This window comes from Trametes versicolor (assembly GCF_000271585.1).
Source record: "Trametes versicolor FP-101664 SS1 unplaced genomic scaffold TRAVEscaffold_13, whole genome shotgun sequence".
In the NCBI taxonomy this organism is placed as follows: domain Eukaryota; kingdom Fungi; phylum Basidiomycota; class Agaricomycetes; order Polyporales; family Polyporaceae; genus Trametes; species Trametes versicolor.
This window is the reverse complement of record NW_007360333.1, coordinates 952,113-978,689: the sequence shown is the minus strand read 5'-3', so window position 1 is coordinate 978,689 and position 26,577 is coordinate 952,113. Positions and strand designations below refer to the sequence as shown.

The 26,577-nt window shown below is 56.7% G+C and overlaps 9 protein-coding genes and 1 non-coding gene across 10 annotated transcripts; 5 read left to right on the top strand and 5 right to left on the bottom strand.

Moving 5' to 3' along the window:
* Positions 1 to 7: 7 nt before the first annotated feature.
* On the top strand, positions 8 to 1,737 carry TRAVEDRAFT_40418 (glycoside hydrolase; the record flags this gene model as incomplete). Its single annotated transcript, XM_008045890.1, has 6 exons — positions 8 to 102; positions 165 to 184; positions 239 to 321; positions 388 to 726; positions 788 to 1,237; positions 1,288 to 1,737. 6 exons carry the CDS (start codon positions 8 to 10, stop codon positions 1,735 to 1,737), a joined length of 1,437 nt encoding a protein of 478 aa, XP_008044081.1.
* An 89-nt stretch (positions 1,738 to 1,826) lies between these two features.
* TRAVEDRAFT_75082 (ribosomal protein S5 domain 2-like protein) lies at positions 1,827 to 3,041 on the bottom strand (the record flags this gene model as incomplete). The annotated part of the gene is made up of 4 exons (XM_008046150.1): positions 2,732 to 3,041; positions 2,210 to 2,675; positions 1,985 to 2,152; positions 1,827 to 1,934 (listed from the first exon to the last, which is right to left on the bottom strand). Exons 1-4 carry the CDS (start codon positions 3,016 to 3,018, stop codon positions 1,827 to 1,829), a joined length of 1,029 nt encoding a protein of 342 aa, XP_008044341.1. The 5' UTR covers positions 3,019 to 3,041.
* A 106-nt stretch (positions 3,042 to 3,147) lies between these two features.
* Positions 3,148 to 7,165, top strand: TRAVEDRAFT_174863 (Creatinase/aminopeptidase). Its single transcript, XM_008046149.1, has 11 exons — positions 3,148 to 3,202; positions 3,250 to 3,317; positions 3,378 to 3,452; positions 3,515 to 4,119; positions 4,173 to 4,387; positions 4,438 to 4,523; positions 4,576 to 4,914; positions 4,971 to 6,193; positions 6,252 to 6,521; positions 6,577 to 6,719; positions 6,789 to 7,165. Exons 1-8 carry the CDS (start codon positions 3,181 to 3,183, stop codon positions 5,181 to 5,183), a joined length of 1,623 nt encoding a protein of 540 aa, XP_008044340.1. The 5' UTR covers positions 3,148 to 3,180; the 3' UTR covers positions 5,184 to 6,193; positions 6,252 to 6,521; positions 6,577 to 6,719; positions 6,789 to 7,165.
* Positions 7,166 to 10,958: 3,793 nt separating this feature from the next.
* On the bottom strand, positions 10,959 to 11,294 carry TRAVEDRAFT_53225 (uncharacterized protein; the record flags this gene model as incomplete). The annotated part of the gene is made up of 1 exon (XM_008046148.1): positions 10,959 to 11,294. One exon carries the CDS (start codon positions 11,292 to 11,294, stop codon positions 10,959 to 10,961), a length of 336 nt encoding a protein of 111 aa, XP_008044339.1.
* A 2,149-nt stretch (positions 11,295 to 13,443) lies between these two features.
* Positions 13,444 to 14,585, bottom strand: TRAVEDRAFT_184697 (uncharacterized protein; the record flags this gene model as incomplete). Its single annotated transcript, XM_008046441.1, has 7 exons — positions 13,444 to 13,466; positions 13,523 to 13,595; positions 13,660 to 13,812; positions 13,868 to 13,938; positions 13,999 to 14,152; positions 14,215 to 14,374; positions 14,449 to 14,585. 7 exons carry the CDS (start codon positions 14,583 to 14,585, stop codon positions 13,444 to 13,446), a joined length of 771 nt encoding a protein of 256 aa, XP_008044632.1.
* A 323-nt stretch (positions 14,586 to 14,908) lies between these two features.
* TRAVEDRAFT_155551 (GINS complex Sld5 component) lies at positions 14,909 to 15,970 on the bottom strand (the record flags this gene model as incomplete). Its single annotated transcript, XM_008046147.1, has 6 exons — positions 14,909 to 15,012; positions 15,070 to 15,142; positions 15,196 to 15,299; positions 15,359 to 15,441; positions 15,500 to 15,634; positions 15,746 to 15,970. The coding sequence occupies 6 exons, from the start codon at positions 15,965 to 15,967 to the stop codon at positions 14,916 to 14,918; spliced, it is 714 nt and encodes a 237-aa protein (XP_008044338.1). The 3' UTR covers positions 14,909 to 14,915.
* Positions 15,971 to 16,271: 301 nt separating this feature from the next.
* TRAVEDRAFT_155549 (histone-fold-containing protein) lies at positions 16,272 to 17,256 on the bottom strand. Its single transcript, XM_008046146.1, has 4 exons — positions 17,185 to 17,256; positions 17,005 to 17,077; positions 16,797 to 16,890; positions 16,272 to 16,744 (listed from the first exon to the last, which is right to left on the bottom strand). The coding sequence occupies exons 1-4, from the start codon at positions 17,218 to 17,220 to the stop codon at positions 16,393 to 16,395; spliced, it is 555 nt and encodes a 184-aa protein (XP_008044337.1). The 5' UTR covers positions 17,221 to 17,256; the 3' UTR covers positions 16,272 to 16,392.
* A 113-nt stretch (positions 17,257 to 17,369) lies between these two features.
* Positions 17,370 to 17,460, top strand: TRAVEDRAFT_t248. Its single transcript has one exon. It is a non-coding gene; the product is annotated as a tRNA-Gly (tRNA).
* A 1,733-nt stretch (positions 17,461 to 19,193) lies between these two features.
* TRAVEDRAFT_75078 (cysteine proteinase) lies at positions 19,194 to 21,323 on the top strand (the record flags this gene model as incomplete). The annotated part of the gene is made up of 6 exons (XM_008046145.1): positions 19,194 to 19,254; positions 19,317 to 19,648; positions 19,699 to 19,760; positions 19,818 to 20,316; positions 20,386 to 20,625; positions 21,144 to 21,323. 6 exons carry the CDS (start codon positions 19,194 to 19,196, stop codon positions 21,321 to 21,323), a joined length of 1,374 nt encoding a protein of 457 aa, XP_008044336.1.
* A 746-nt stretch (positions 21,324 to 22,069) lies between these two features.
* TRAVEDRAFT_75077 (uncharacterized protein) lies at positions 22,070 to 25,472 on the top strand. Its single transcript, XM_008046144.1, has 2 exons — positions 22,070 to 22,449; positions 22,535 to 25,472. Exons 1-2 carry the CDS (start codon positions 22,252 to 22,254, stop codon positions 25,028 to 25,030), a joined length of 2,694 nt encoding a protein of 897 aa, XP_008044335.1. The 5' UTR covers positions 22,070 to 22,251; the 3' UTR covers positions 25,031 to 25,472.
* Positions 25,473 to 26,577: the final 1,105 nt, after the last annotated feature.

Here is a 26,577-nt window from a genome sequence, read left to right as displayed (position 1 = left end):
TCAGAGCATGGCAGGATTTCTTCGAGTCGACAAGACCCGTATCGTGGACGAGGAGGGCAAGGAGGTGATCTTGCGCGGTGCCGGGTTGGGAGGGTGGATGACGTGAGTGTTTGAATCTATGTCCACTAAAGTGAACGCTGCTCAAGGAACGTATGCGTTGTCAGGATGGAGAACTTCATCTCAGGTAAGACTCTTCTGCTCTATCGCAAGACGTAACAGCCGACCTATGACGCCGTAGGATACCCTGGATGCGAGTTCCAAATACGCGAAGCACTCGCCGAGGTGCTCGGCACCCAGAAGTCTGAGTTCTTCTTCGACAAGGTCAGCCATGCGCACATCGCATAGGAACAACAGCGGAATGAACGCGACTCACCACTCCTTGTGCAGTTTTTGGAGAACTTCTTCGCCGAGCCAGATGCCGCCTTCTTTAAGTCGCTCGGGCTGAACTGTATCCGCATCGCCGTCAACTACCGGCACTTCGAGGACAACATGAACCCGCGCGTGCTCAAGCCCGAGGGTTTCAAGCATCTCGACCGCGCCGTCGCCGCCTGCGCAAAGCACGGTATATATACCATCATCGACATGCACACCGCACCCGGCGGGCAGAACGGCGGCTGGCACTCAGACGCGGGCACGCACATCGCGAACTTCTGGATACACAAAGACTTCCAGGACCGCCTAGTATGGCTCTGGGCGGAGATCGCGAAGCACTACAAGGACGAGAAGGTCCTTTTTTCCCTAACACGTCCTGACGTTCATCCCGGCTGATTCGTCCACGGGGCGACAGTGGATTGCAGGATACAACCCCATGAACGAGCCATCCGATCCGAAGCACAGCGGGCTAGTGAACTTCTACGACCGCGTCTACGCAGCGATTGCCGCCGTGGACCCGAACCACATGCTCTTCCTCGACGGTAACACGTACGCGACCGACTTCTCGGGCTTCCCGGATGACGCAGCGACGCGCTGGCCGAATGCCGCGTACGCCATCCACGACTATTCTCTGTACGGCTTCCCGGCGAGCCCGGAGCCGTACGCCCGCACGGAGGAGCAGCGCAGGCGAATGCGGAGGAGCTACGAGAAGAAACGGGAGTGGATGGACGAGCGCGGGCTCTGCGTCTGGAATGGCGAGTGGGGCCCGGTATACGCGCGGAAGGAATACGAGGGGGATGCGATGGACGAGATCAACGAGCGGCGGTACAACGTCCTGAAAGATCAGCTTGAGCTATACGCAAAGGCGAGCAGTCTGACGACGGTAGGACCACGCACCTGACGAGCATCCCACAGGACCGCCTAAGTTGGTCCATCTGGCTGTACAAGGACATCGGGTTCCAAGGCATGGTCTATGTCTCGCAGGAGACGCCCTACATGCAGCTGTTTAAGGACCTCCTGCAAAAGAAGTACCGCCTGGCAGTCGACTCGTGGGGCGGAGACGACAAGTTCGTGCGCGACATCTACGGGCCGATCGTGAAGCTCATCGAGGACAACGTCCCCAACGAGGAGCATCGGAAGCTCTACCCCTACCCGGTGTGGACCGTCGAGGGACGCGTCGCAAGGATTGCACGAAACACGCTCATAGGCGAGTTCCTCGTGATGGAATGGGCGGAGCACTTCAGAGGGATGTCAGAGGAGCAGCTCGAGAGGATCGCGGAGAGTTTCAAGTTCGAGAACTGCATGAAGAGGGAGGGGCTGAACAAGGTCTTGCGAGAGCACGCGCAGTCGACAGGCTCTAGCTGAACGGGTCGAACAGCACAGCGACAAGAGTTAGCTGATGTACAAATAATGCGATGGTGGTACTTTTGTGTGATCTATAGCCGAGCTCGAAGTCATCGCAGGGCAAACCTATCTCTTGCCTTGACATTACGCCTGACGTCTTCTTCGCGCAGCTTGGTTTCTAGCGCGTTGTACAATTCCCGCGCGTACTTCTCGCCATCCTACAGACATCTCAGAATTACCCAAAATTGAAGAGTTTCTCAGCACTTACCGCAATATAGGACTTCACTTGCGTCAACTCCAATTCTCCAGGTCCTGATAGTCGCAGAGAATGCAACTTAGGCGAGGTTGCAGAAGCAAATGAGAACATCAGGTGAACCCGTAATGGCGCGGATGCTTCTTCTGGTTGCGTTGCGTCAAGAAAATGCGTCGGCGGCAGCTTCAGGAAAGCGTATTAGTTTGCTTGAACTACGTAGTAACTGCTTGCAATACTCACAAGGTTCAAGGTCACGCATACAGGCCACTTTTCTTGACCCTGCAGCACCTCGCCTTCGTCCCAATAATCAGGAAGCTCGAAGTCGGCAGCCGTCCTGACCATCTCCCGTGTATCGAAGCCGCTTACTGCTGGAATGGCCTCCCTGTTATCGACGTCCATTGCGCCAGCACTGTCCCTCGCCACTTGAGACGCTTCTGGAGCATTGTACTCCACGGCCCGCGTGCGCGGTACCTTGGTATCCCATAGTGCGGCGCGAGCAGCCATGAACAGCGCGTCAACTGCATTTCCCGCGTCCGCCAAAATTACTGCGTCCAGGTTGAGGAGCCATGACTTTTTTCGAGGGATGATGGTCAGGTTTTGAGGGTGCAGAGAAGGGTGGCTGATCGTTTGTTGCAGGATCACGGTGAGGTCGTGTTGGAGCTCGTCCAACGCATTCGAGGACAGATGCGAATATGCCGAAGGAGAGCTGTCTTTCGTTCACTGAGCGGCTCGTCTGCGTTTAAGGGAGTTCCGGATACGCACCACGAAACCGAGCATACTACCCTCCCGCCGTCGACGCCGTCCCCAGTCTCCATGTCCTCTACCTCCAGCTTGGTTGCGGCGAGCACCTCGGTCCCGCCTCCGCCTTCGTGTGCCATCTTTCCGATATTGAGCCTCGCGCTGCCGTTTGCTAGGGGCGCGACGCCAGTTTCTAGCAAGACAGTCCGGAAATCGAGAAGACCGCGTCCATCTGCGCGTAACGGAGGCGTGGCCTGCAGAGAAGCTTGGATGTATGCACGCTCCGCCTTTGAAACCAGTTGTGTCGCCATTCAGAGAGACGCGACGCGACGCGATGGTGAATGAGGGTAGGAGCAGACTGGCGGAGCGGAGGAAAGAAGATGCACAGCGGGCGCCTGTATATATCTGCTCCTTGACTTCGAGCGGCCACCACCAGGGCAGCGTAATCGAGCTCTTGTATCTATTCAATCAAGATGGCCAGCAAATCATATCCTGGTATGCATACCGGAAATCACCAGAGCAGCGTTGCTCATAACGAGAAGCCCAGCAGCACGCGATTAAGACCTTCACAAAGCTAGTCGAGCTGCTGCCCGCGGTGGAACAGAATAAGGTATGTTAATGTCCTACTACTCGAATGCAGTTCTCTTGCTGATCTCTCATATCCCTCTAGCCGCAGATTGTTCTTCTTGCAGGAGCAGTCACACCGTTCCGCAATGATACGGATCGCGAGATGCCGTTCAGGCAGGTGAGTACACTATCGGCGCATGAAGGCCTGTACGTGAAGAGGGTACTGAGGAGTTCCTCCAGGAATCGAACTTCTTCTATCTGTCAGGATGTCGCGTCCCAGCGTCCTACCTGCTATTAGCGTACCAGAACGGCACATCGCTCAGCAACCAGCCCTCTTCCCACCTCTTCATTCCAAAGGCTGAGCTCGCAGACATCATGTGGTCCGTCCTGCCACCCTCCCTAGAGGAAGCCACCGCGACGCATGATGTCACACGTATCGACCACCCCGCCGCCCTGGCAGACTCAATCCAAGAGCTGATCAAGGCGTTCCCTGGCGCATTGGTCCACACCCTTCCCTCATCTCCCCTGTTCCCAATCATTCCCTCGCAATACACCGCTGCATTCCTCGCTGGAGACGTGAAAGTCACGGAGGATTACCTCCTCGCGGCATTGCACCGCGCCCGTTTGGTCAAGGACGCGGAAGAGATCGCGCTGATCAGACGGGCCAACGAGATCAGCTCTCGCGCCCACGAAGTCGTCATGCGCGTGCTCGGCCAAGGCGTGAGGGGACTCATCAAGCGTGGAAAGGGCGCCGGCACCGACCGGCCGCTTCTCCCGGGAGAATGGCTGGTCCAGAAGGAGGCCGAAGCTGAAGCGCTTTTCGTGGCTTCCTGCCGTCGAGAGGGGTTAGTTTCTTCGATATTGCTGCGAGCAACTGACTAACGTCATCGTTGTACAGGGCTGAACATCAGGCTTACCTCCCGATCGTAGCTGCCTCAACGCGTGCGTCGACGTTGCACTATTGTTGTAACGACCGCGAGTTCGCTTGGGGCCCTGTAGGCCCGCAGGACCACCAGAACTGCAACGAGTTCGCACACGACCACCAACGGGACCTTCACCCTCAAGTACTGTTGATAGATGCCGGCTGCGAATGGAAGTGCTATGCTGCTGATAGTAGGCGAATCTGCTCATGTCCCAGGAAGACGTCTGACGTCATGTGCTAGTCACTCGTACTATGCCTGTGGGCAACGGTGGTAAATTCACCCCCGAGGCGCGCGCTATCTACGAGCTCGTTCTCGAGATGCAGCGGGTGCGTCTGCCACAGACAGTCTTGTTTACCACTCTTACCCACTTCTCGGTAGCTTTCCTTCGAGGCTCTCAAGCCTGGTCTTCATTGGGACACGATCCAGCTCATCTGCCACCGTACGCTCGTGCGCGGCTTCCAGAAGCTGGGGATCTTCAAGTCGTCTACGTCTCCTAACTCCGGTTCTTGGAACTCTGAGGAGGCGATCCTTGCCAGCGGGGTTGGCGCGGCATTCTTCCCGCACGGCGTGGGGCACTCACTCGGCATGGATGTACACGATGTCCCGAGCGCGAGCAAGCCCGTGCAGAACGAGACGATCAATGGTATCCCGCTCGGCCACGAGTCGTTCTACACGTACCTCCGGCTGCGACTCCCGCTCGAGGAGGGCATGGTTGTGGTAAGTGTCTTGGATCGGCCATGAGTGTTTCTATGGATGCTGAGAAATGTGCGTAGACGGTGGAGCCGGGTTGCTACTTCTCCCCCCACCTCATTGCGCCCGTCCGGGACTCGAAGCACATCGACCAAGAGGTCTTGAAACGATACGAGAGCGTCGGTGGGGTTCGCATCGAAGACGTTGTGCTTATCACCAAGGATGGCTACGAGAATCTAACCACCGTCCGGAGCGACACTGAGTGGGTGGAGAAGGTTTGCTCTGGGGAGATCTGAACAGCTCGAAGCTAGCGTTCAAGCTTGTACTACTAAGGGAGCAGTTTGTATACGTGTATAGTGCACTTTGTACCTATCAACCTGAATAACACCTGTATCGCTTTGCGGATGTATACACCTATCCAGTTTTCGCCTTCAGATGCTTCCACAGCGTCATGAACATGACGCTCCCAATGCCCACGAGCGCGACCTGCATCCCCACATAACTCAGCATCCCCACCTTCACGCCCGCGCCACCCCACACCGCACCCGTCACGCGCCCCGAGTAGTTGCTGTACTGGATCGCGAGGCTGATGCGCCCGTTCCACTCCCCAGGCAGCTGCTTCGACAACAAACTGAGCGTGACCGTGCTCGCGACGTTGAACCCGAGCGCGACGAGGAACCAGCAGATGAACAGGCTCCCGTAGTTGACCTGGTCCGCGCCGAGGATCGCGAGCGCGATGATGAGCCCCGCGAGCCCCGTCCCGACGCCCATCGCGAGCGTGTGGCGGTCCTGCACGCGCCGCGCGACGTGCAGATTCAAAAGCAGGAAAGGGATCGTGCACGCGCCCCCAAGCGCGATCAGGTTCCCCGCCGCGAACGGGCTGAAGTGGAACGGGTTGGAGCGAAGGCGCGAGCTCGTGAAGACGGGGATGTTTGCCTCCCACGCGCCGAGGATGAAGAAGCACGTCATCGCGAACCAGCACATCGTCGCCGCGGCGCCCCATTGGCCCCATGTCATCTTGTGCGCGGGCGGGGATACAGGGGAAGGCGGCGGCTGGGGTGCGTCGGCGGGCGCGACGGCAGAGGTGGTGATCCGCGTCGGCTCGTCTTCGTCTGCCTTGTCCTCGTCTGTGGAGACTGTGCTGCCCTGTGCAGGGATGGGCTGAAGCGCTATGCTCTGTGGCGTGCGGGGGACGTCTTCGAACACCACGGTTACGACAACCCAGAACACAGCCCAGATGACTGCCATGATCCACGTGGGGCTAGTGAATCCGTTGAAGACCGCATTGTTAAAGCCGATCTTAAACCTAAGCATTGACGCGAATTGAGTGGGCAGCACCGTGAGACAAGGACGATGAAACATACAGAAGTCCTCCAGCGAACGGCCCTAGGCTAAATCCAATCCCCTGGCCAAGGACGAGCCACCCAGCAAGTGTAGTCCGGCGGCGAACGCCGACAATTCTTGAGTCCGAGCAGAACCGCTTGCAGTACATCCAGAAGGTGAATGCAAAACCCGTAACGATGCGCCCGATGAGAATCAGGTACAGCCAATTAGCACGGTATGCCAGTCCGTAGAGGATGTTTCCGAGGCAGGCCGCCCCGCATGCGAAATGGAGGGGGCGTTTGTAGCCACCTGTGAAGCGTTGTGAGTGATGTTCGAAAGACGCGGGAGTACAAGATAATCATACCTTGGTCGAGGCGCATCAAAGGAATCAAAGCAAGACCTGAGAACACGGTCGGAATGCCGATGACAAGTCCGGAGAACGTCGACGTTCCTCCAAGGTGCTGCGCGTACTCGTTGGATGATGATACGATGCTAAAGAAGGTGAGCTGTTCAAAATCGCTATCACGTTAGACACATTTGCGTCAAACGTTCAAATCTTGGCAGTCCAATCGCACCTGGAGAAGTACGTTGGCTACAAGAATGATGACAAGGGAGGCCATCTTGGGCAACCTCAAGTCATCGTCGACGTGGGTCTGACCATTCTCGTTTGCCTCAGAGACAACGTCCTGTGGTACGACCGCCGATGCGTGCTCTGAGACGCCCCGAGAAGATTGCGGCTTGCGATGCTCCAAGAGTCCCAGGACAGTCGAAGGAAGCCTAAGTGCCGGCATGTTTAACTCTCTCCGTTGAACAGACTGCCAGCGGGTACTTTAAGAACCTGAGTAGATGAGTGGCGGTCGGTCGACTGCTTGTCGTGTCACAGGTGGTGCGTCCGAGCCTTTTGACTCTGATCGCGCGATTTGCAAACCAGCTGACGCTTGTACAGCAGAGACACACGGAGTCCCGAGCGGCGGTAGGCGGCGGAGTCGACGGAGCACACGGTCTTGCGCACGTCTCCGAGTCAGCGGTCCCATCACGGATCATTTTGGGCGTGCGCAGCCTATTATGGCATGTGAGTATGTTGGACTGCCACCTTAGAATTGAGTACTCACGGGCCTTCAACATACTCGTCGTTCAAACTGCCCTATGAGCGGGGAGAGCCTAGTATCCCCGCTACCTTCTAGGTAGTGGGTCTTCATACCTTGCATTTTTATAGGGCGCCCCGCAAGAAATTTCATTTCACGTGATAAATCACGTGCTTGCATTCTTTGCACAAAAATACTTAGATACACCCCAACACTTGGTGTGGCGGACTCTTCGCGCAGCCCGTCCCTCCTCTGTTCCGCTGCACATCATGCGTCGTGCGTTTTCAGGCAGCTGCGCTGGTGTCTCTGCTTCAATCTACATTGACGGAATTGCCCCACAGAGGGGCAAAGACCCTTTCAACGAACTGCCCACACATCACGATCAGTCACGTTCCCCGCGCGCGACGGGTGATATATCGTTGTCTCCTTCTAGCGCCCTCATAAATCGGGTATCGCCCGCGCTGTAAATATCCGCCGTTATCCTACATGTATCGCCATCGTATCCAGCCGTCAAAAGTGTGACATTATATGAGGTAGCGGGACATGCCGCTTGTCGGCGCTACAAGACTTATTTGGTACATATTGTTGTTGGTCAGTATTCCATATAAATGCTATGCCGCTCGGGGGTGGTAAGAAGGGCCATCACCAGCCCTTGGGAAATGTTGACATGTACTGCGCCTCGGGTAGCTCCGGTACGGGTCCCCATTCAATACATCTTCGCACATCAAAAAATCGAGTTACTTACCGCCATTCCATAGACAAGCCCTCTTAGCATAAACACGAGTGATTCGGCCGACTCTGCATGCCATGCTTAAATTGCACGTCCTAAGAAATCCTAACTAGGGGATATAATAGGGGCCCGTACCTGGCCTTCCCCGCACAAAAACTACGGACGCCGCGGGCATCGAATGAAGGAAGAGATATAAGATATGAAGAGCAGAAGAAAAACGGAGCACAGGTAGCCGGTCGAAAGATTGAGCAGTACACACATAGGACACTGCACATCTCAGAGGGGCGCAAGACTGGCAGGACACATGACACACAAACCTAGAAGCGGCGGGTGGCAGGCTGCAAAGCGGGGAAAGTGGAAAAAGCAGCGCGTACGGTCCATAAAGTAATAGGCGCCCATGAGGGACGAGAATAAAGAAAGATAGCAGAATAACTGGGCAAGCAGTTTCGCACTAATGGAGAAAGAGATATAGGATGAGAAGAGCAGTAGAAGAAGTTGGCCAAACTTCTTCGCTGCTCTTCTCGCCCTATATCCCTCCCTCTGCGCAACTCAAGAAGAACTAACAATCGACCAACCGCACGCTGGAGAAGGACGTGCACGGCGAGGACTGAAAACAGGGTGCAGAAATCGAGTGCAGAACCGAGAATATAGGCAACAAGATCCCTGCACGGGGAGAGGAGAAGCGACGAACGGGACATAACTGGAGCAAATGGACACAAAACCCGCGTAGAACGAGTCCCGATCGGAGAAACGAGGACAAGAGGGAAGGGAAACCGGACACATGTCCAAGATCGCAGCGAAGAGTCTGTGAAGGGGTATATAGAAGATATCAGTATCGAGTCACTGCGCTAGAAGGTAGATGGAATACTCACTTTACGGACACGTGCGGGGGCGGGCGCCCGAAGGCCCCCACCCCCGCTCCGACGGAGGTCGACAACCAGGGTGGCCAGCCCCAGTCATCGCCACCGGAGACCTGGATCAAGAAGGGAAAGAAATATCAGTGCGCAAATGCTGAACAAAGGGGAACCGAGATCCTACCGTGGCAATGTCGGGGAGGCTGACATCACAGGGTCATCCAAGCCCTCAGTCAGCTTTAAACTCGCCGGCGCCGTGTCCAGTCCAGAGGTCTTGTCCAACTTGAGCTTCTTCTCGTCCTCGGGGTGGGGATCTGTGGGTGGATGGCGGAGCAGCAACGAACAATGACGGAGAGATGTGATCTGGAAATGGCATCGAGCGTTGGCAGACCCAAGGTCCGGCGGGGGTCATGACTCCCCACCTCGCACAAGCGTCCAGCCGCGGCCGTCAGCCTCACCTTTAATTCCATCCGGCCAGGGGAGCAGTCGTCGTCGTTCTTGTCGAGGTCTTCAGCGCGCGCGGTGTTGAGGTCCGGGTCCGGGTCGAGGTCGAGGCCAAGCAGGAACACATAATAAACGCACTCGGGAAACAACAAACACTGCGCGCCCGAAAGGTGGTGGGCGCTACGACTATGCGGGGTGATTAGTTCCGATCACCAGGCAAGGTGTCCGTTTAGTAGTGGGTAGTGAAAGTGGTGGTGATCAGGCCCTTTCGGAGTTTCACCACTTATAATAGTAATAATCACTCTGGTCTATTCAAGACTTAGCGCTCGAGAGAAATCCGGGTTGGGCCAAATATGACCAAATAATGGGAGACCTTGACGACCGGTGTCCTCGATCTGTTGTCCTCAACGTTACCGTGTCCTCAAGCTCATCCTCGTCGACGTCGCCCTCTCGCGCTCGCTTCCTCGCACACATCCTCCTGGTCTTAGTCTGTCCTTGTAGGGCTTGGTTTTGCTGTCCTCTTGTCACTCTCGGTGCTCTACGACTCGCCTACTGTGAGGTGACAACCGCGCACTATCATGTAGTCGCTCGCTCTCTTGAACGCCGACACCCTAAAGCTACCAGGTCGCCCGCTGCTTTGCATCGTAGATAATCTTGTATGTGCTTCTATTCCTTGCTTAAGCTGCTATTGTTGCTGCTCCTGTTCGCTCGCGCTCCCCAACCGCTCTCAACCTCGGGCTCCTTCCATGTACAAACTTGCTCTTGTTGGCCATCTCCCCGTCACACATTTGCATCGCCGGGCTGTCTCCGTCTTGCGCACGTCTTGCCTGTATCTTATCTGTGTCCCGCGCAAGCCCTCGTGCCCTGTGTCTCTTCTACTCGGTTTTGCATGTGTCTTGCCTGCATCTCTGCGCCCTCCGGCGACTCTGTGCCTTGCCCACCCCTAACTTGTCAGCGTCTCGTCTACAGTCGTGTCCTGCGTACGCTCGCGCATGCCCCTTGCACACCTGGCGTCCTCGCGACCTCCCGCGTCCTCCGCGCGCGCACCAAGCGCCTTCCCCATGCACATTGTACGCCTTGCGCCGTGCATATGCCCGTCTCATGTCCTATCCGAGCTGTCTTGTTCGCACTTTGCTCTCGCCCTGCCCGCGCCTGCTCTCGCTCGTGCTGTGTGCCTACCCGCGTCTGCTCGCGCCCACACTGTCCCGTGCGTGCTTGCGTACACGTACGCCCATGCTCATGTCTTACCTGCGTCTTATCGACGAAGTACGGTCTCCTGTATTTCACATTACGGTCCAATACAATGTTTATGCAAAGGAAATTCCGTTCCATAGTGAAAAGTGTAGTGCGATACAGGGTGAATCACCAACTATCAGAATTCAACCAGAAAGCGGCGTGCAGTCACTAATTCCGCCTCTCCAGACGAAGGTGTTGAACGGGAAGAAAATTTGGCTCACAAATCCTACTTAATCCACCCGGGAAAGTGGTGATTGTACGCCAGCGCCAAATTGGCTGAGTGGGTGGGAACACCCAGTTTCCGTAGATATTTTCTCTACTTTGGGCATCGTGAATTTACTGGTGATTCTCCCGACATGTCAGTCGCACAGAGAAAGAAGAGAAAAGGAAATCAAGGCCTCAGAGCGTACGGTAAACAATGGAATGACGCCTCTGCGCATCCCGGAGCGGAAGAAGCTTGAACTGGAAGTTGGCGCCACCATCAATGAGGGGTCGGTATTCGGGGCGGCGGTCGCGGTTGCGGGGCTTCACCTGGCGTTGGCCACGGACAAGGAGGCATTGGGTCGAGGTGGTGGCGAATTCGGGGTCAGAGGCGGCGTCGAGGGTCGGGGTCTTGGTCGGCATCGGGGGGAGCGCTTCGTCAAAGTCGGACAGGGACATGGGAGGCGGGGCAAGGAACGACCAGCGCTCGGCGGACTGAATACGGGTGGAAAGGGCAAAGTGGACGAAAGACATTGTGGAAAGGGTGTGGAAGGGGTGTGGGGGTGTGGAGATGGTGGGAGTGCGGAAGAAAGATAGGTGAAGGTTGAGAGCAGGGAGGAGCGGGTTTATAATCATTTAGGATGTGGGGACAGCGACTCGGACTGAGCGTCGGGGTTACCTAATGTGGAAGTCCGCGTCGGGAGTCGGGATTCGAGACTCGGGAGTCGGGATTCGGGAGTCGGACTCGCGACTGAACGTCGGACTTGCCAGATGTGGTAGTGCGGGTCGGTGCAGCGGTGGTCCAGGCTTCGGTCGACCCTCTTGTATGGCGCTCGATCTCTCGATTCATTTGGTTGAGGAGAATTGCAGAAACGTTTTTGTAAAGTTGGTGCCGTTGTCCGCCGGTACTCGCCCGGCGCTGATTATATGATATCCGTGTTCGACAAAAATCGATAGAGGATTACGTGTGCTTGTCCTAAAGGTGGAATTGTAATTACATACTATACGCACGGGTCAGACCCGGGGGAGTGAGTGAGAGCACTGGCATATAAATCCGACAACTTACCAGTATGCGTACTAGACATTATTGTAATAGTCCACACTGGACGAAATTGATGTCCTTAGTCAAAAAGGGCAACATCAGCCACAGGTTCGCTGGATGATAAACACTGGTGAACAACGTAGTAAATTGGTTAGGCTTCGACAAGCTGAATATATGCGGTAGGAGAGCGTACTGTTTCGCTAGCGGTGTTCTTGCCATGACAGCGCCGTTGCACGTTGTTTCGTTTTACGAGAAGGCTACTCGCCCCGCCATCGCTGTTCCGGTGTGTTCTATGAGGTGTCAGAGATACAATCCTGAGCGCAGTGCCATGAGCCCAGACAAGCAGCACGATTCGAGTAATTGTTGAATCAGCAATGGTAGTACCATCAGCTCGGCAAGAGCTGAATGTATAACTCGAAAAGCCTTACGCTTTTAACGAGGCTGTTTGCGGTAGTGGTGGATAGACAAGAGGAGCCGCTCAGGCTATCGTTAGAGCTCGCGACGTGAGTATTGTGACTCGCTAACACGACGCTTGGTACTTGAGCTATACCCCAGCGTATCCGTACTGTGATTCATAGCAACCACGTAGATAGATGTTCGTCCGGACTTAACGGCACGACCGACCGAGATTCGTCCAAGCATGCACCGGAAGGGCGTCGCGAACGGAGATCGTCTTCGACGCGAATGTATCGAGCTCTAGCACGATTCTAGGCTCGAAATATCAGTAAGCATGTTCGCGCTGAGCAAGGACCGAAAGATATCAACATGCTGCGTCATACCAATGGGTTCTGGAGGTTTGGTCTCGACAAATTTTCGAGGGCGTACGAAGGTTGCAGTAGTAAGGCCAGACTTTCGGTACGAAAGCCGATATGGATCATCACGAGCGCGTTTTCGGTCGTTTGTCGTCTTTGCCTCCCGAAATGGTGTTGCGCAGAGCATGCAGAGTTGGTAAAGGAGGAACAGTAGTCTGGAGAGTGGAGAGTATGGTCGAGCATCATGAGGCATGTCAGGGCATGTCGCTCTCCACAAATACTTCCGAAGAGGAAGGTCTAGAGTTTGGACTCCGCGAACCATCTCCCCTGCTTCCCACTCACTCACGTCTGTCCACGGGCGCCTAATGCGCCCGAAAGGACCTCCCATCCTCTCAAACTCTCAAGCTTTAGAGTAATATACTAGCGTCATTCACACCCAAACTCTATAATACATCGCGATGCCTCCAATCACCTACGTCTATGTGCTTCTCGACTCAGCTGAACAGATCAGATATGTCCACGCATGCGCTGCCTGACTAAAGGAGAGAACACATGGCGCCGCCGCTTAGTCGCCCCCGCCGAAGGCGTTGCTGAACCTTGCGTGCTCGTCTCGGATACGTCGTCGCAAGCCACAGATGACTCGGAGGCAACGGTGGTGGCGGCGGCGATCGCCGTGGTAGTAGTCGCTCCTCCACACGTGCATCCACCCGTGGTAGTGGTGGTTTGTTCACTGGCAGCAGTGCTAGTGGTTGATGCGGTAGTAGTTTCTGATGTGACAGCGGTTGGCGCAGTCGTAGCTTGCAAAGAGGTAACTCCCGAGTTCGCAGTGTCGCTTGTTGCGGTTGTGGAGATTGCTGCCGTAGCTTCGGTGGTCGTGGCCGGTGCTGCATTAGATGCTGACGAAGGTGAAGGCTGGGATGCCGAATGCTGGGATGAGCTTTGGGTTTTCGAGGCACCCTCGTCGGTACCTCCATCGTCGCTCACGAACGCCGCGATAGGCCCGCCCGGAAATACATAGCCCAAGTCCGAGGTGCTGTACACCTGCGGGAGAGTAGTCACAATCAATGAGCGTCCGCACTGCACAGCATGGGGAATAGGTGCTCACGTCGACGTTGATACCCGCGTCATCCGGATTATATGCGCCAGGGAGACTGACGGTGGCATTGGGGACGCCGTTCCCATTGCCGGTGATGTTGAGCTGGATGCAGGTGACGTAGAACTCGGCGTTCCCTGACATCGCGCCCTGCAGAGCTATGATCTAATAGAGAGTTCAGCGTGCAGTAGCGAAGCCAGTACTAGACACGGCAACGCACCTCAGGCCGGAGGAGATACTCGCCCGACTTGATATTGTCCGGGAGCGAGAAAGAGTACGGCTGCCCTGTCGCTGGATCCGCGTGCTCAGCATGTAGGAATATGCTGATGTAGAATTAGTAAAGATGCTCACTGAGGTCTCCTTGAACCCAGTCCTTGCTGAACTGGGCTTTCTGTCCTGCCTGGGCGATCTTGGCCCACTTCGCGGCTGAGCGGTCGAACTGAGCGCAAGGAGTGCCCTCGCATGACGCGATGTATATCATGATCGGGCCAACGTTATGGAACCACTACACGCGACGGCATCAGCGGTGCTCAGCATAACATGTTTATATGTGTCAGCGCTACGCACATACGATGGGGGCGGCTCGGTCGAAGCCCAGTTAATGGAGATGTTGCTTCCGGGGCCTGCAGGGACAGTTAGTGCGGCAGGCTGCGCACCAAGACCGCACGCGAGGTCCGGGTCCGTGGTAGACGTGACCGGGCTTGTAGTAGCAATTTGCCAGATAGGACTGTCTACTGGCGCTGTTGCGCGGTGAGGGCTCTGTGAGCACTGTCATGTAGTTTTGGTTACGGCTAGCGAGACATGCCTGGCTGCTGCTCTCTGGGTAGGTTGCCTTTATATGACTTGCCGTCAATCGCCAAGGTTCGCACATAGCCATGGGCATCAGCAAGGGCAACTAGCGCGAGCAGAGCGCATATGGAGCGGAGGGAGGGTAACATGGTGGGGAAGAGGAAGGGCGTTGAAGTCTCGTGGGCTTGAAGGGAAAGTGTGGCCCGCTTGCCAGAAGTGGGGTCTGAAGGATACGTATGTCGAGGGTTGAGCTACGCTCACTATCATACTTATACCAGAGGATAATACGTTACAGTGTGTGCGAGGGCACCAAGAAATATAACACGATCAGACAACTATTGTCTCACCGTAGACCAGCATGAATGGCGCGAGTAAAATCAGAGCCGGACGGCCATCGTATAGCAGCACTTGCACTTGATAAGGGGCATTATGCGGCCTTGTGGACGCGCCTTGGTAGGGTATTGAAGGTATAGAGACGGTCAGACGAGCTCTACCTCGCCTCGTAATAGCAGCTGTTCGACCACATAATAGGGCACCAGGGATATCTGTCCTCTCTGCATCTCTGACATCGTGCCGCTGAAACAACCGCGTCAGGGAATTGTGGTTAGAACAGTAGAGAGTGTGGCGACGCACTCTGGCAGTCGCATAGGCGGACAATCTTGCAATGCGTGCGCGAACACAGGTCGGAGTTTGTCTGGCTCTGCAGCTGTATACCCGCCAGATTAGTACATTCAACATGAGATGGAAATATAAACGAACTCATGGGGGGCATGAATGCGACGTTGTCCTCCATCGATCTCTGTTGTTCGGGTAGGCTTTGCAACACGGATTGGTTGAAGTGATATTCCACCAGCTGCGAATATCTACGGACGAGTTTCCAGGTCAAGTTTGATACAGCGCACTATTCGACAGCGACGCGCACCTTCGAGCGTGATCCAGTTCTGCCTTCGACAGCTTCTCGTGGATCTCAGGTGTAGAACTGATGTATCGCGCGTGCTTTTCGATCTGGAAGCGACCGCATATGGTCACATATGAACGTCAGGATCAACGTAGGTTAGCGTACCTTGTGCAATCTTGTGCGGATGTATGACCGGATTACAAACTTGACGCGCTCCACCTCGGTCTGAACAAGCATTATACGAAAGTGTTCTTCCTCCGAGGAGTCTGGGTCTGCGCGCAGGAGCTCCACATCGTTGGACTAAAACTAAACGTCGTCAATCAATGCTACCTCCGGAGACATGCCTCCCCAGAGCCAAATCCTCCTCCGCCTTGCTAGCCACATCGCGCCCCGAAGCAACTCATTGCTCACCTGTTTCCGAATGTGATCCAAAAGTCGGCTGAGCAACGCTTCCTGACCTGGAAGAATGTCCGGCGCGTGTCTTTCGTTCATCCAGTGCCGTATAAGCTGCTGGAAGGGCGTCTCTTCCGCTAAATCCTGCGGGAGAATTCCTGGCCGGCCGCCCTCTCGGATGGGGAAGTCATCGTCGTCGGGAGCTACGTGTGCGCGGTCAATAAAGGAGGGTCCCGCCATGGGCGCGTCAAAGTCATCGTCCCAGCCAGTAGCCATGATAGTGAGGAGGAAGTGGTGGTGGTGGTGGTGGTAGTAGGTTGAGATCAAGGTGCACTTCAGACGCGTCGGACGCGTCGTGACTGGCGCGCGTGTATACGCCCCATTAGGCGCCCAAAGCCCGCGTTCGCGACGTCACGCGCGGGCAACAGCTAGGCAACTAGTAGGCACGCTCTCAGGATACGAGCGCGGCACTCATTCCGTGCACCTCCAATTAGGAGGAGTATCATTTAAGCTCGCAACGAGACATCAAGCTTGAAACCCTTGGGGGCGTGAAGGCAATCCCTCCGATAGAGGAAGGGCGTGAGACATACAACATGTACAGGAACGCCACTCAGAAACAGCAACGAGAATAATCGTACAACATACAGCGATACTGCTCCTAGGACTCAACCTTCCCACTCGTCGTCATCGTCATCTCGTCGCGAGCGCCCGCCGCCGTTCGCGCCCTCGTCCTCGTCGTCTTCTCGGCCCTCGTCCACCTCCATCTCGCGCTCCTCTTCCTTCTCTTCCTCCTCCTTCTCCTTGTCCACAGCCTTCTTCCTCCTCCGCTTCGGCGCCGGTTTCTCGCCGCCATTGGCGTCGGCCGCGCCCTTCTTGTCCTTGCCCTTTCCGCGCTTCTTCCCGCGCTCAGCGTTCTCGGCTTCGATGTCGATAGTCCCACCAGCCGATGGATCGGGGACGGCCTCGACGATCTCCTTGAGGAAGTCGAGCATGTCAACAGTATCAATAGCGTGCTTCCTGAGAGCAGGTCAGCTGTGTATGAGACATGCGCGCATGGACCAGGACGTACAGGTGGTAGGCTTCGACTCTCTTCGAGCCGCGGTCTACCGTGACATTGCTGGCCTCCTCCACAATCATAGCCAGGAACAATTCCAGAGCCTTGGCTGTTCAGGTGGCAGGGATATCGCAAAGCGCGAACCGATTGGACGACGCGCGTGCATGAGAGGGAAGTGTGCTATTAAAGCTTTGGCTGTCGAACATGGCAGTGCATAACTCACAAATGACGACAGGTGTAGCTTGTGCTACCTTGCCGACTTCCTCGTCCTTCTGCATGATACGCTTGATACGCGCCTGGACAGTGAATGGATGGAAGGCGTATTTGTCCAGTACAGGAGGAACGGCCCAGGATTCAAATTAAATTCAGAACAAACCGAGAGCATTTGTTAGGAGAAGCGTACAACTGGAAACTTAGTGGTCTTGTTCTTGTTCTTCATACTGCGTAGACTGGCGGTGGTGGTGGTGGTGGTCCAGGTCCAAGAACAAGGAGTGGCTGCAGCGATCGGGCCCAACTCTGAATCTGGCAGCTGAATCGTCATGCGTCATAAGACGGGGATGTAATATTTTTACATTTGTGAATCACAGCACACCGATGGTGAAGTGGTTATCATGCTTGCCTTCCATCTGCGATAAGCAGGAGTTAGCAAGCGGCACGGGTTCGATTCCCGTTCGGTGTATCGTTCAGTTGAATTGTAATATCTTTTTCTATCTCTTCCGAGCCTTCCTCGAGGCATGTTTCAAAGGCTTTGCGCATCCAAGCATGTCCACCACCACAAAGGCGCGAAACCACTCACCCTCTCTTACTTGCCCTGTTACTGTACTCCTCACCTTCTCGTCTTCGTTCACCTTCGGACATCAGCAGGATCGAATGGCTCCCACTAGTACTAGACGCAAGATTCATCCGTCGAAGAGGAGAAAGCTTGCACATGCCGAATCGTCCGTGCTGTCCCTGTCAGCATCGCACAAGCCTCCCATCGACATCGAGCTACCTATATGCGCCTCCTGTCGTCGTTCATTCACGGGCTCTAGGAGGAACCAGCTTGTGCAATGTGCACGGTCCGTGCCCTTTCCGCACGCCAATATCGGGGGCTTGACTGCTAACGGCACATGCAGATGCCATGAACCGACTTGCACGATTTGCTCACGGACGTGTAACGGCTGTCCGCCTTCAGTGCCACCCACACCCGCGCTGACGCGAACGGCCTCGCCGTCCAGCACCCCGCCTACGCCACTGCTGTCTCCTCACCAACCGACGTCGGAGCTTGGCATGGACATTGCGAGCACACAAGACCGGGCGGCGCCTTCGATTGTCACGGGTCGGAGGAGGAAGGTACGTGATCTCGATCAGGAAGACGAAGTTTCGAGCGCGGGGCAGGCGGGGTATGAAGGGATGGAGGGTGCGGGGGAGGTGCTGCCTGGGTGCGGTCGGACGGTGTGCCAGAAGTGCGCGTTCGAAACTCCCGAGAGGTACGCGGACGCCGAGTATATGCGCCGTGGCTTTCATCTGCTGACCACATCGTGTTGTTAGCGACCTCACGACGTGCTTCGACTGTGCCGCTCTGTACGGAGCCTCGGACTAGGGCCGACCCTCGACCCTCTACCCTTTCCAGGGACTGCCGCACGCGAACCTCTATCCGGAAACCTCGGCCCTTTGATTGGTGCTTTCTGCTCTACTCCCCCTTCATATATGTATATCTACCTCTCCTCATCTCGCACACAAGTGACCTAATTCCGTATTTTGCTTCATCCCCCATCATCGTATGCTATCCGTCCCTGCACATGTACTGTACACTCATCTCAACATATTCTCTGCTAATCGGTTTGTCAACGCCATGTTGGATCTGAGCCTCCCGAACGTCTCGTTACAGCGGCGTAAGGGCGAGGGTTTGACGGTCAACATACGCGTCCCATTTGATATCACGTTGGTGAGTCATGTTATTTTCTAAGTTACGTGTCGATATATAACACCCTTCCAGTGCTTTCAATGTAATCGAATAAGGCTGGGCCTGACCCCTGCAGAAGACCGTTCTGTTAAACAGTGTCCCCCAGATCATATGCAACGGACTGAATTTCGGATGCGAATACAGGTCGCCAGTGAATACCACAAATACACCAAACCCTCCCTGTGAGTTCCCAATCTTTGCATTAAGTACTCTTCGATGTTCCGCCTCCTTTGCCCGTGCGCGCGCGCGCCAGGCGCGAGTAGACGCGCCGCGACGCGTGTGGCCCGAATAGTCACACACACGCGTTGTGTGACGACCGCGTGCCTCGTGGATCGCGTTTCGCACGCGCGCGGACCGCAGAGTCTGGCTCTGTACCACCATCATCGTGGCCATAGGGGACATTCCACATCCAGTGCGTTTTCCCAAAGTGCCGGAAGTGAATGCACCCAAACTCCCTGGTTCTTCAGATGAATAACCCGCCACTGGACCTCATAGGAGAGCCTTTCGCCGTGATAGAATCTGACCCCGGTGAGTAGCCAGTAGGACGTGCCAAAGGAGCTTGAGACTCTGGTTAACCAACGAGGATACAGGTGTATTTACTGCTTTCATCCGCAAACTCGGCGTGCAGGCCCTGGAAGTTATCGAGCTCTACAGCGTCGAACCGTACGAGACAGACCACCTGAACCCTTACGGCCTGATATTCTGCTACCTTTGCGACAACGGCGAGGACACTACAGATGACCTTGCCAGTGACGAAGCATTCAATGATCCAGATGCGCGCTCCATCTGGTTCGCAAACCAGCTCAGTGATGACGCCTGCGCTTCACAAGCTATCCTAAACGTCCTGCTTAACTGCGAGGGCATAGACATTGGGCCAGCACTCAAAGAGTTTGCAGCCGATACGGAACGAATGTCTGCTGTGGTATGCGACCGCGCGAAACATCACAAATACCCTTGTTAAACAATATCCAGATGCGGGGCCTCGCCGTCTCAAACATGACCCTTATCCGGGAGGCACAGAACTCGTTGGCGCGGTACGTGCGCTTCGCTTCTCGATGTCCACCCCCTTGATTGAACTTCTCGTCCCGAAGGCCGGCAGACCTTCGCGGCGCGCGCCACGCACTCGCCTCCTCGGCTCTCGAGTCCGCAAAAAACAAGGCAAAGGCCGCCGCTTCCCCGCCATCCAAGAAGCGCAAGACCGCTGCCTCGTCCTCCCGCAGGAAACGAAAGGCCGCGTCAGCCAGGGCGGACGAGAAGCTCGACGCCTACCACTACATCGGGTACGTGCCCGCGCATGGACGTGTGTGGGAGCTCGACGGGCTCCGCACCGCTGGCCCGCTCGACGTCGGGGAGATCGACTCGGACGACCCCACGTCGCGCGCAGGGTGGATGGACGTCGTGCGCCCCGCGCTGCAGCGGCGCATGCAGACGGTGCTGCAGAGCGGCGCGGAGCATATCCAGTACAACCTGCTCGCGATCGTAGACGACCAGTACCTGCGGGCAAGCGACGAGCTGGAGATGCTGAAGAGGGAGCGCGCGGCGATTGAGAGGCGGCTCGCGCAGTCCTACACGGAAGGCTGGACTGATAAGGTGCGGGGCTGTCCGCCCGCCACGCGTGGCAGCGTAGCGGAAGCACTGACCCCGCCGTCCATTGCGCAGGTGGACCCGGCACTGCTCGCCTCCGCGTCCGAAGCGTTTGCTACGACGCTCCGCCCACGCGCGCAGGAGGCCGGGAAGGTGTTCGCGCCGGACTTTGGGGCGCGCAAGATGGAAAAGGAGCTCGCGATCCTGGACATGCCGGAGCGCAAGCTGGCTCCGGCATGGGAGAACTGCGTGCGGGCCGCGCTATCGGCCAAGGTCGCAGTCGAGGAGGAGACAGAGAAGTCGCGGCGTGCGCAGGTGCGTGCGTGTTCCGCCCCTTTCGTTTCGTTTGGCTCTTCGAGAATGAGATGCTGGCGGCGCTCGACGTCCACGGAGGTTCAGCGCTGCTTGACAGGGCCCGAATAACACGAGGAAGGACATGTGCTCCTTCTCTGTATTCTGTTCCTCGCCCGGGTTGCCGTCCAGCGCTCAGCACATGACGGGCGATTTGCTGCCCGTGTCCGTGGCTCCGGTCTGCGATTCCTTTTGATTCCTTGCAAGAAACGTTTACATCCAGGTGACGACACTATTCTGAAGCTTGCCGGGAGCCCTGGAGGTGTATGTGCTCCGTTCGATGCTCGTACGAGCGCCTGTTAGCGTTTACGACGAACGTGAACACAACCATTCCTCCCGCTTTAGCTGCCGTGCGAAAACATAATATACGTGCGACTTTCCTACGAGGTACCTTTATGAGAGGAGCTGCTACGCCCGCAGCAGGGCAGTGGGGACGAGATCCGTTCAGGGCAGTAGCTGACTGCAATGCTTGTTCCACGCAGGTGGACCATGTCCGACGGACGTTCGACTACGAGCCGTTCATACGGGAGTTCATCGTCGCGCTGGAGAACGAGGGCTTGCTAGAGGATGCGCTGCAGGATCCGAAAGTAGGGGGTGGCAAAGATGCGCAGTCTCGACCCGGGCCGTCGTCCAAAGGCAGTACGAAGACGAAGAAGAGATGATCTCACGGCGGCTGTTGTTGCATAATGTCGAGAGACAAGACATGTATGTACTTGAACTGTGCATGCCGAATAATTATACTCAGCATACCTTAGTCTCTAAGGTGAGAGCAGAAACTGAACAGTACTTCTCCGGCGACCTCTTAGCCTATTCCTCGATAGAACATGGGACTTTGGCAGTCGCGCCTGGGCCTCCGCAGTGACCATTCTTAACGGTGAGTGGGAAGGTGCCTTGTATGGGAGGGCGTACGTTGACTTCTCGAGATAGTGTGTGCGCCGCCGGTACCATGCTGCAGAGTCGTGGTCGCGTGTGCATGACAACCCGACCGCTTGCTCGCTCCTTTAGCGTGTTTCCCTCGCGATCCAAATAGGATGCTCGTCCGTGTTCACCCCCTGCCAGCGACGGGAATGTTGCCCACCGTTTATATCGGACAACATCCGCTTGTAGACCTCTGGACCGTATCGTCGGACCCGGGTCCGCAGACCTAGTAGACTTGCGCGAGCGTAGCCATGCTCTGCTAATTTGGGGATGTCGCAAACTAGCCGTGTATGGCGGAGAGACGTTACTGCCCATCCCCAAGCTATAGATTTCCCTGCAATTACTGAGGATGATGGAAGGAGCTGGGCCGGGCTGGCGATGATGGGAACGAGGAAGGAGGCATAACCGCCGAGCCTGCACCAAAAACGCGGGATGAGCGCCTTTTTCGGGTATTCCTCATCTCAATCTCCTGGAACTTCCCCACCCTCTCCTCACCTTCTCCACGACCGTCGCTGCTTGTGTGCATGAGGTGACGCTCGGATCGTATGTAAAGCTAGGGCTGAACCGACTGCCGATTCGTGGAACACCGCTCATTACGTGAACGCACGGTCGCTACGAGACCACTCGGCTTCGATCACCTTTGTTCCTCTTCCCCCTGCTCTCTCATTCTCGATGAGCTCGACGTCCCCCGCGAGCCCGGCGTCCTTCGCAAGGCCGCAGCGGATCGACAACAATGCAGAAAACCGCGGCTCGGGTCTGCGTGCGTCCATCCTCGAGAGCGCGCTCGAGCTTGGCTTCGGCAGCAATCGTACCGTCGCGAACTGGATGTTTAATCCCGTCGCGGAGGAAGACGAGGAGAACGATGCGGAGGTACGTTGGCAGCTACGTGTCCAGCAACGGGCGACATGCCACGGGCAATGTTTGCTGAGGAGAGCGTCTCCGCTGTTTCACTTAGGACATCAACTCCCCAAGTCTCACGTACGCGTCGACCGCGACGTCCGAAGAATCAAACCTTTCCGCTGGAGTGACACAGCGCTCCCAGCCCGGCGCCGGGATCCTTGTCAACGGAAAAGACCACCCGCTGAGCGTGGACACCTCCTTGCAGGAGCCCCCGCGCGATGCGCTCTCGCCGGGCAGAGTAACTCCGCCCCTACACCCGCAGCGTTCGCTTCAATTCGACCTGCGCGCAACACCCGAGCCACGCATGGCGTCTCCGGTTCCATCACCGCAACCGAAATCCAAGCTTGGTAAGCTTCGACGGAAGATGAAGCCGGATGGGTACGAGAGCGACGGCGGGTACGTGAGCGAGGGGGGGAAGAACAAGGAGAAGAATAAGGAGAGGAAGGAGAGAGAGAAAGAGGAGAAGAAGGCGAAGAAGAGCGCGAAGAGCAAGAAGAATGGGGGCGACGCCACCGACAACGAGAGCGACGGAGGCTACCTCTCGGAGTTCAGTCTTCGGAGGAAGAAGACGCGGAAGGACAAGATGGATAAAGACAAGTCCAAGACCACGGAGTCGCCGACGACGGACTACGAGACCGACAAGGGTAACTCGTCTAGCTTCTCAAAAAGCCGGTCGCGCAAACAGTCTGTCGCATCGCCGGTAAGTGGCGAGGAGTCCGACGGAGGCTATCTGTCGGAGGCATCTTCGAAGAGGAAACGGTTCTTCAGGCTCAACTCCAAATCGTCTCGCAAGAACCATCAGGGTGATTCCCCTTCAGAACCGGCCCCACCCGTCCCCGCACTCCCTGCGTACACTCTGATGCACCCTATCGCGGACAAGTGGAGTCGCGCCGGGACACCAGTTCCACCCGATTCGAGGAATACGACGCCCCTGCCCGGCGACGCTGCAAGTAGTCTTCGCCCCAGTGGGGAGACATACACGTCTGTGGACACTTGGAATACCACGGACACCTACGCGACCACGGATACATCGAATACGGTGGATTCTGACGAGAGGCGAGACTCGGTGATGTCGAGCGAGGAAGGTCTTACGAGGGCGTTCAGGGATGCAGAGTCGGTGCGCTCTCCCAGTATCGACTTCCTATCGACCTTCCGCCGCGCAGGTGCTCCCCCTCTTTCCCCTTCCAAGTTCGGACTGAAAGTGGAGGGTGGCCTAACTCTCCCGGCGTCACCAAGATCCCCTCTGTCTCCTGCTCTGTCGCCCTCCAAGTCCGTTCGTTCGCGCCCGAAGATCTCGGCCCCGAATACGACTACCCTTGCGCCGAAGCACGTCCCCGTTCCTCTTACTCTCACTCCCCCGACCCCCACCGCGTCTTCAACTCTTTACCCGCCATCGCCAGACCCTGATTATGTTCTTGTCACGCCATCAGCATCAGCGCCGAACACGCCGCGCGCCCCCGAACAGGGTCACAGCGTAAATTCGAGTGTTGCATCGGCATCGACGTCCAACTCGAATGGTCCGCCCAGTCCTGGGATGCAGCGCCCAAAGGTTCTTGCGTACTACGATCTGCCACCGCCCAGCCCACCGCCTCGAGGGCCGCTGCCAGACGTGCCGTCCGACATCTCTCGGAGCACAAGTCCATCCTGGAGCATGATGGACCAGTCGACTTCGAATTCGCGCTTCCCACGTTCGGCGCCTGCAGATACCGCTGACCCCCGCGGCGCGCAACAGTACCGACCGCTCGCAACTCCCGCTGATCGACCGAACACGGCTGCGCATCCGCTCTCCAGGGAGATCGCAACGGACTCACGCCCAAGGTCGCCTACACCCAGGATCGCGTCGCCGGTCCCACCTGCGCTGCGCGGCCGCGTATCTCCCTTCCCCACTGCGCCCGTGTTGCCGCGCGAACAGACGACACAGCTCATGCGTCGAACGTCGAAGCTGACTCAGGAGGCCGTCATTCGCGCGACTAAGCCAGGGCACGCGCCGGCCTCAGCAAGCGGGTATCCGTCAACGCACAGCCGGTGGCCGTCGTCGGAGCAGCAACTCGGTGTGCAGTGGCAGCCGCGGTCAGCGTCTGCGCTGGATACACGCCGTCCCTCTGAGGTGGGCCATGAGTCCGACGATGGTGGCTCTTTCTTGGCGTACGATGACGATGACGACGACCTCAGCGACCTTTCGCCAAATACACGGCCAACCTCTACTGAGCCGGCGGAGTCATCCCCGGACGTCAACACGATCCTCGCAGGGTTCCGTGCTGAGCAAGCCGCTCAACCTGACGACCCGAAGACGAATACGGTGCGCGAGTCGCACACTCTGTCTGCCATCGTCTCGGGCTACGAACGTGACACGGTGTACCTGGATGAGGAGGGCGGCGGGGACCGCTACAGCGTGTGGAGCGACGCGGCGAGTCGCCATAGCTTCCTCGATGGAGAGCGGAGCGCGGCGATCCGCGCGAAGTTCGTCAAGCGGGTGGAGGCAATGTATGGGAAGGACACGGTCCCGCCTGTCCCGCACCTAGATGCCGGGTTGAGGAGCACGCCGTCGTAGTGCCCGGCCTTCGCTCGTCCGCTCTTCCTTTCTCTTTCCACACCTCTTTATCCGTTCCGTCGGTTATTTATACTTATGCTTCTTCCTACTGTATTCGCTCCTTATGCTGCTGTATTTTCCTCATCGTGCATGGTTTTTGCTCCGCCCGCCGCCTCGCTGGCCCGGCTGGGTTCCCGGCCAGAGTCCGCGGATCCTTTCCACTCGTTTGGTTTATCTCCTGCTGCGCGACCGCTAGAAACACGCCTTCGGTCGTGTGTGTCTGCTGTATCTTTGTTACCCTTTCCTTGTTAGTCATACCCTGTCCCGTCTCTAATGCGCGCTCTGCTTTGCTCTCTCTTCTCAGTTCAACCATCTTGACTGGGCTCGACGTTGTACGTACACAAGCGTCAACTGTTGTTGCGCTCCGCGTTTATCCCAAGCTAGGAGACCGCGTTCCGCACCCACGATGCTTCCGCGAGGCGCAAACAGCGCGGCCTGGGATACTTTTTCATATTGACCCACCAGCTAGTGAGTAGATCCCTGCTAATCGGTGTTCAGGACATACGCGACGATCGCTAACGCTCTCACCCCAGTGTGGCATCGAGATCCAGAGCTTTGGGCACTTGTGTAACCATATGTTTGGGAGCCACGTTTGGGCCCGAGGCCCAGCTCCGAGTCGCCTGCGAAAATGCGCAGCGCTTTTCACCCACGCCAGCGATCACGCCTCCTCGGAGAATGTTCTCTCGCTCGTCGTTTCCATTATGCGCGTGTGTATGCGTTCTCACGCGAAGGGGAGGTGGAGTACGGATTCAGAGGCCTGGTCTCCGCGTCGCCGGATATACACCGAGCGGGTGGATCGGAGTAGAGCGGTGCGTACGCGTCCGCCAGGCCTCCAATCCATTCGTCGCTATTCTGTGGCGAGGCACTGACTATTACGGACAGTACCTATCGTGCTGCAAAATAGACCAGGCACCCTTCACGCGATCTACGTTCACCAGTCTCCTAGTTGGGCTGACTGAGGCTGTATCCGCCGGCCAGCATTGACTAATGACTAGCGGCCATTTGTTGTGGCAGAAAGCTGCGGGAACGTTGCCAGCCTTGAGGCGCATACAGTCGCCCATATCCCTCCATCCTCTTCCGATGAAGCCCGTTCCTGCGACCAGCGATCCGATAGAGTATGAGCTATCTCTCAGGTCCTGAATTGCTATCGGTCGCGGGCTTGCACGTGTCGTCGTCTTGCTCACTCCTCTGCTTAGACGTCGTCACCCAGGTTGACTCAGCACAAGCCGTGACCGAGGAATGCGCGAACACACCCGCCAAGTGGAATTAGACTGACGTGTCCGCAGACTCAGCAAGGGGTGTGCGGGTTCTAAACGTGAGGCGGGAGGCGGGTTAACCAGAGCCCACCGCAGGAATGTATAGCAGTGCTTCTACAACCCCCATGCACACGTGCCCGAGAAGACTTACTGAACAAGAAGGTGAGTACTCACTCTACACCATGAATTCAACGAGGTCAAACTCAAATTCACTTTGAGCGACGCTTCCATAGCTTCCATAGGACGAGGGCC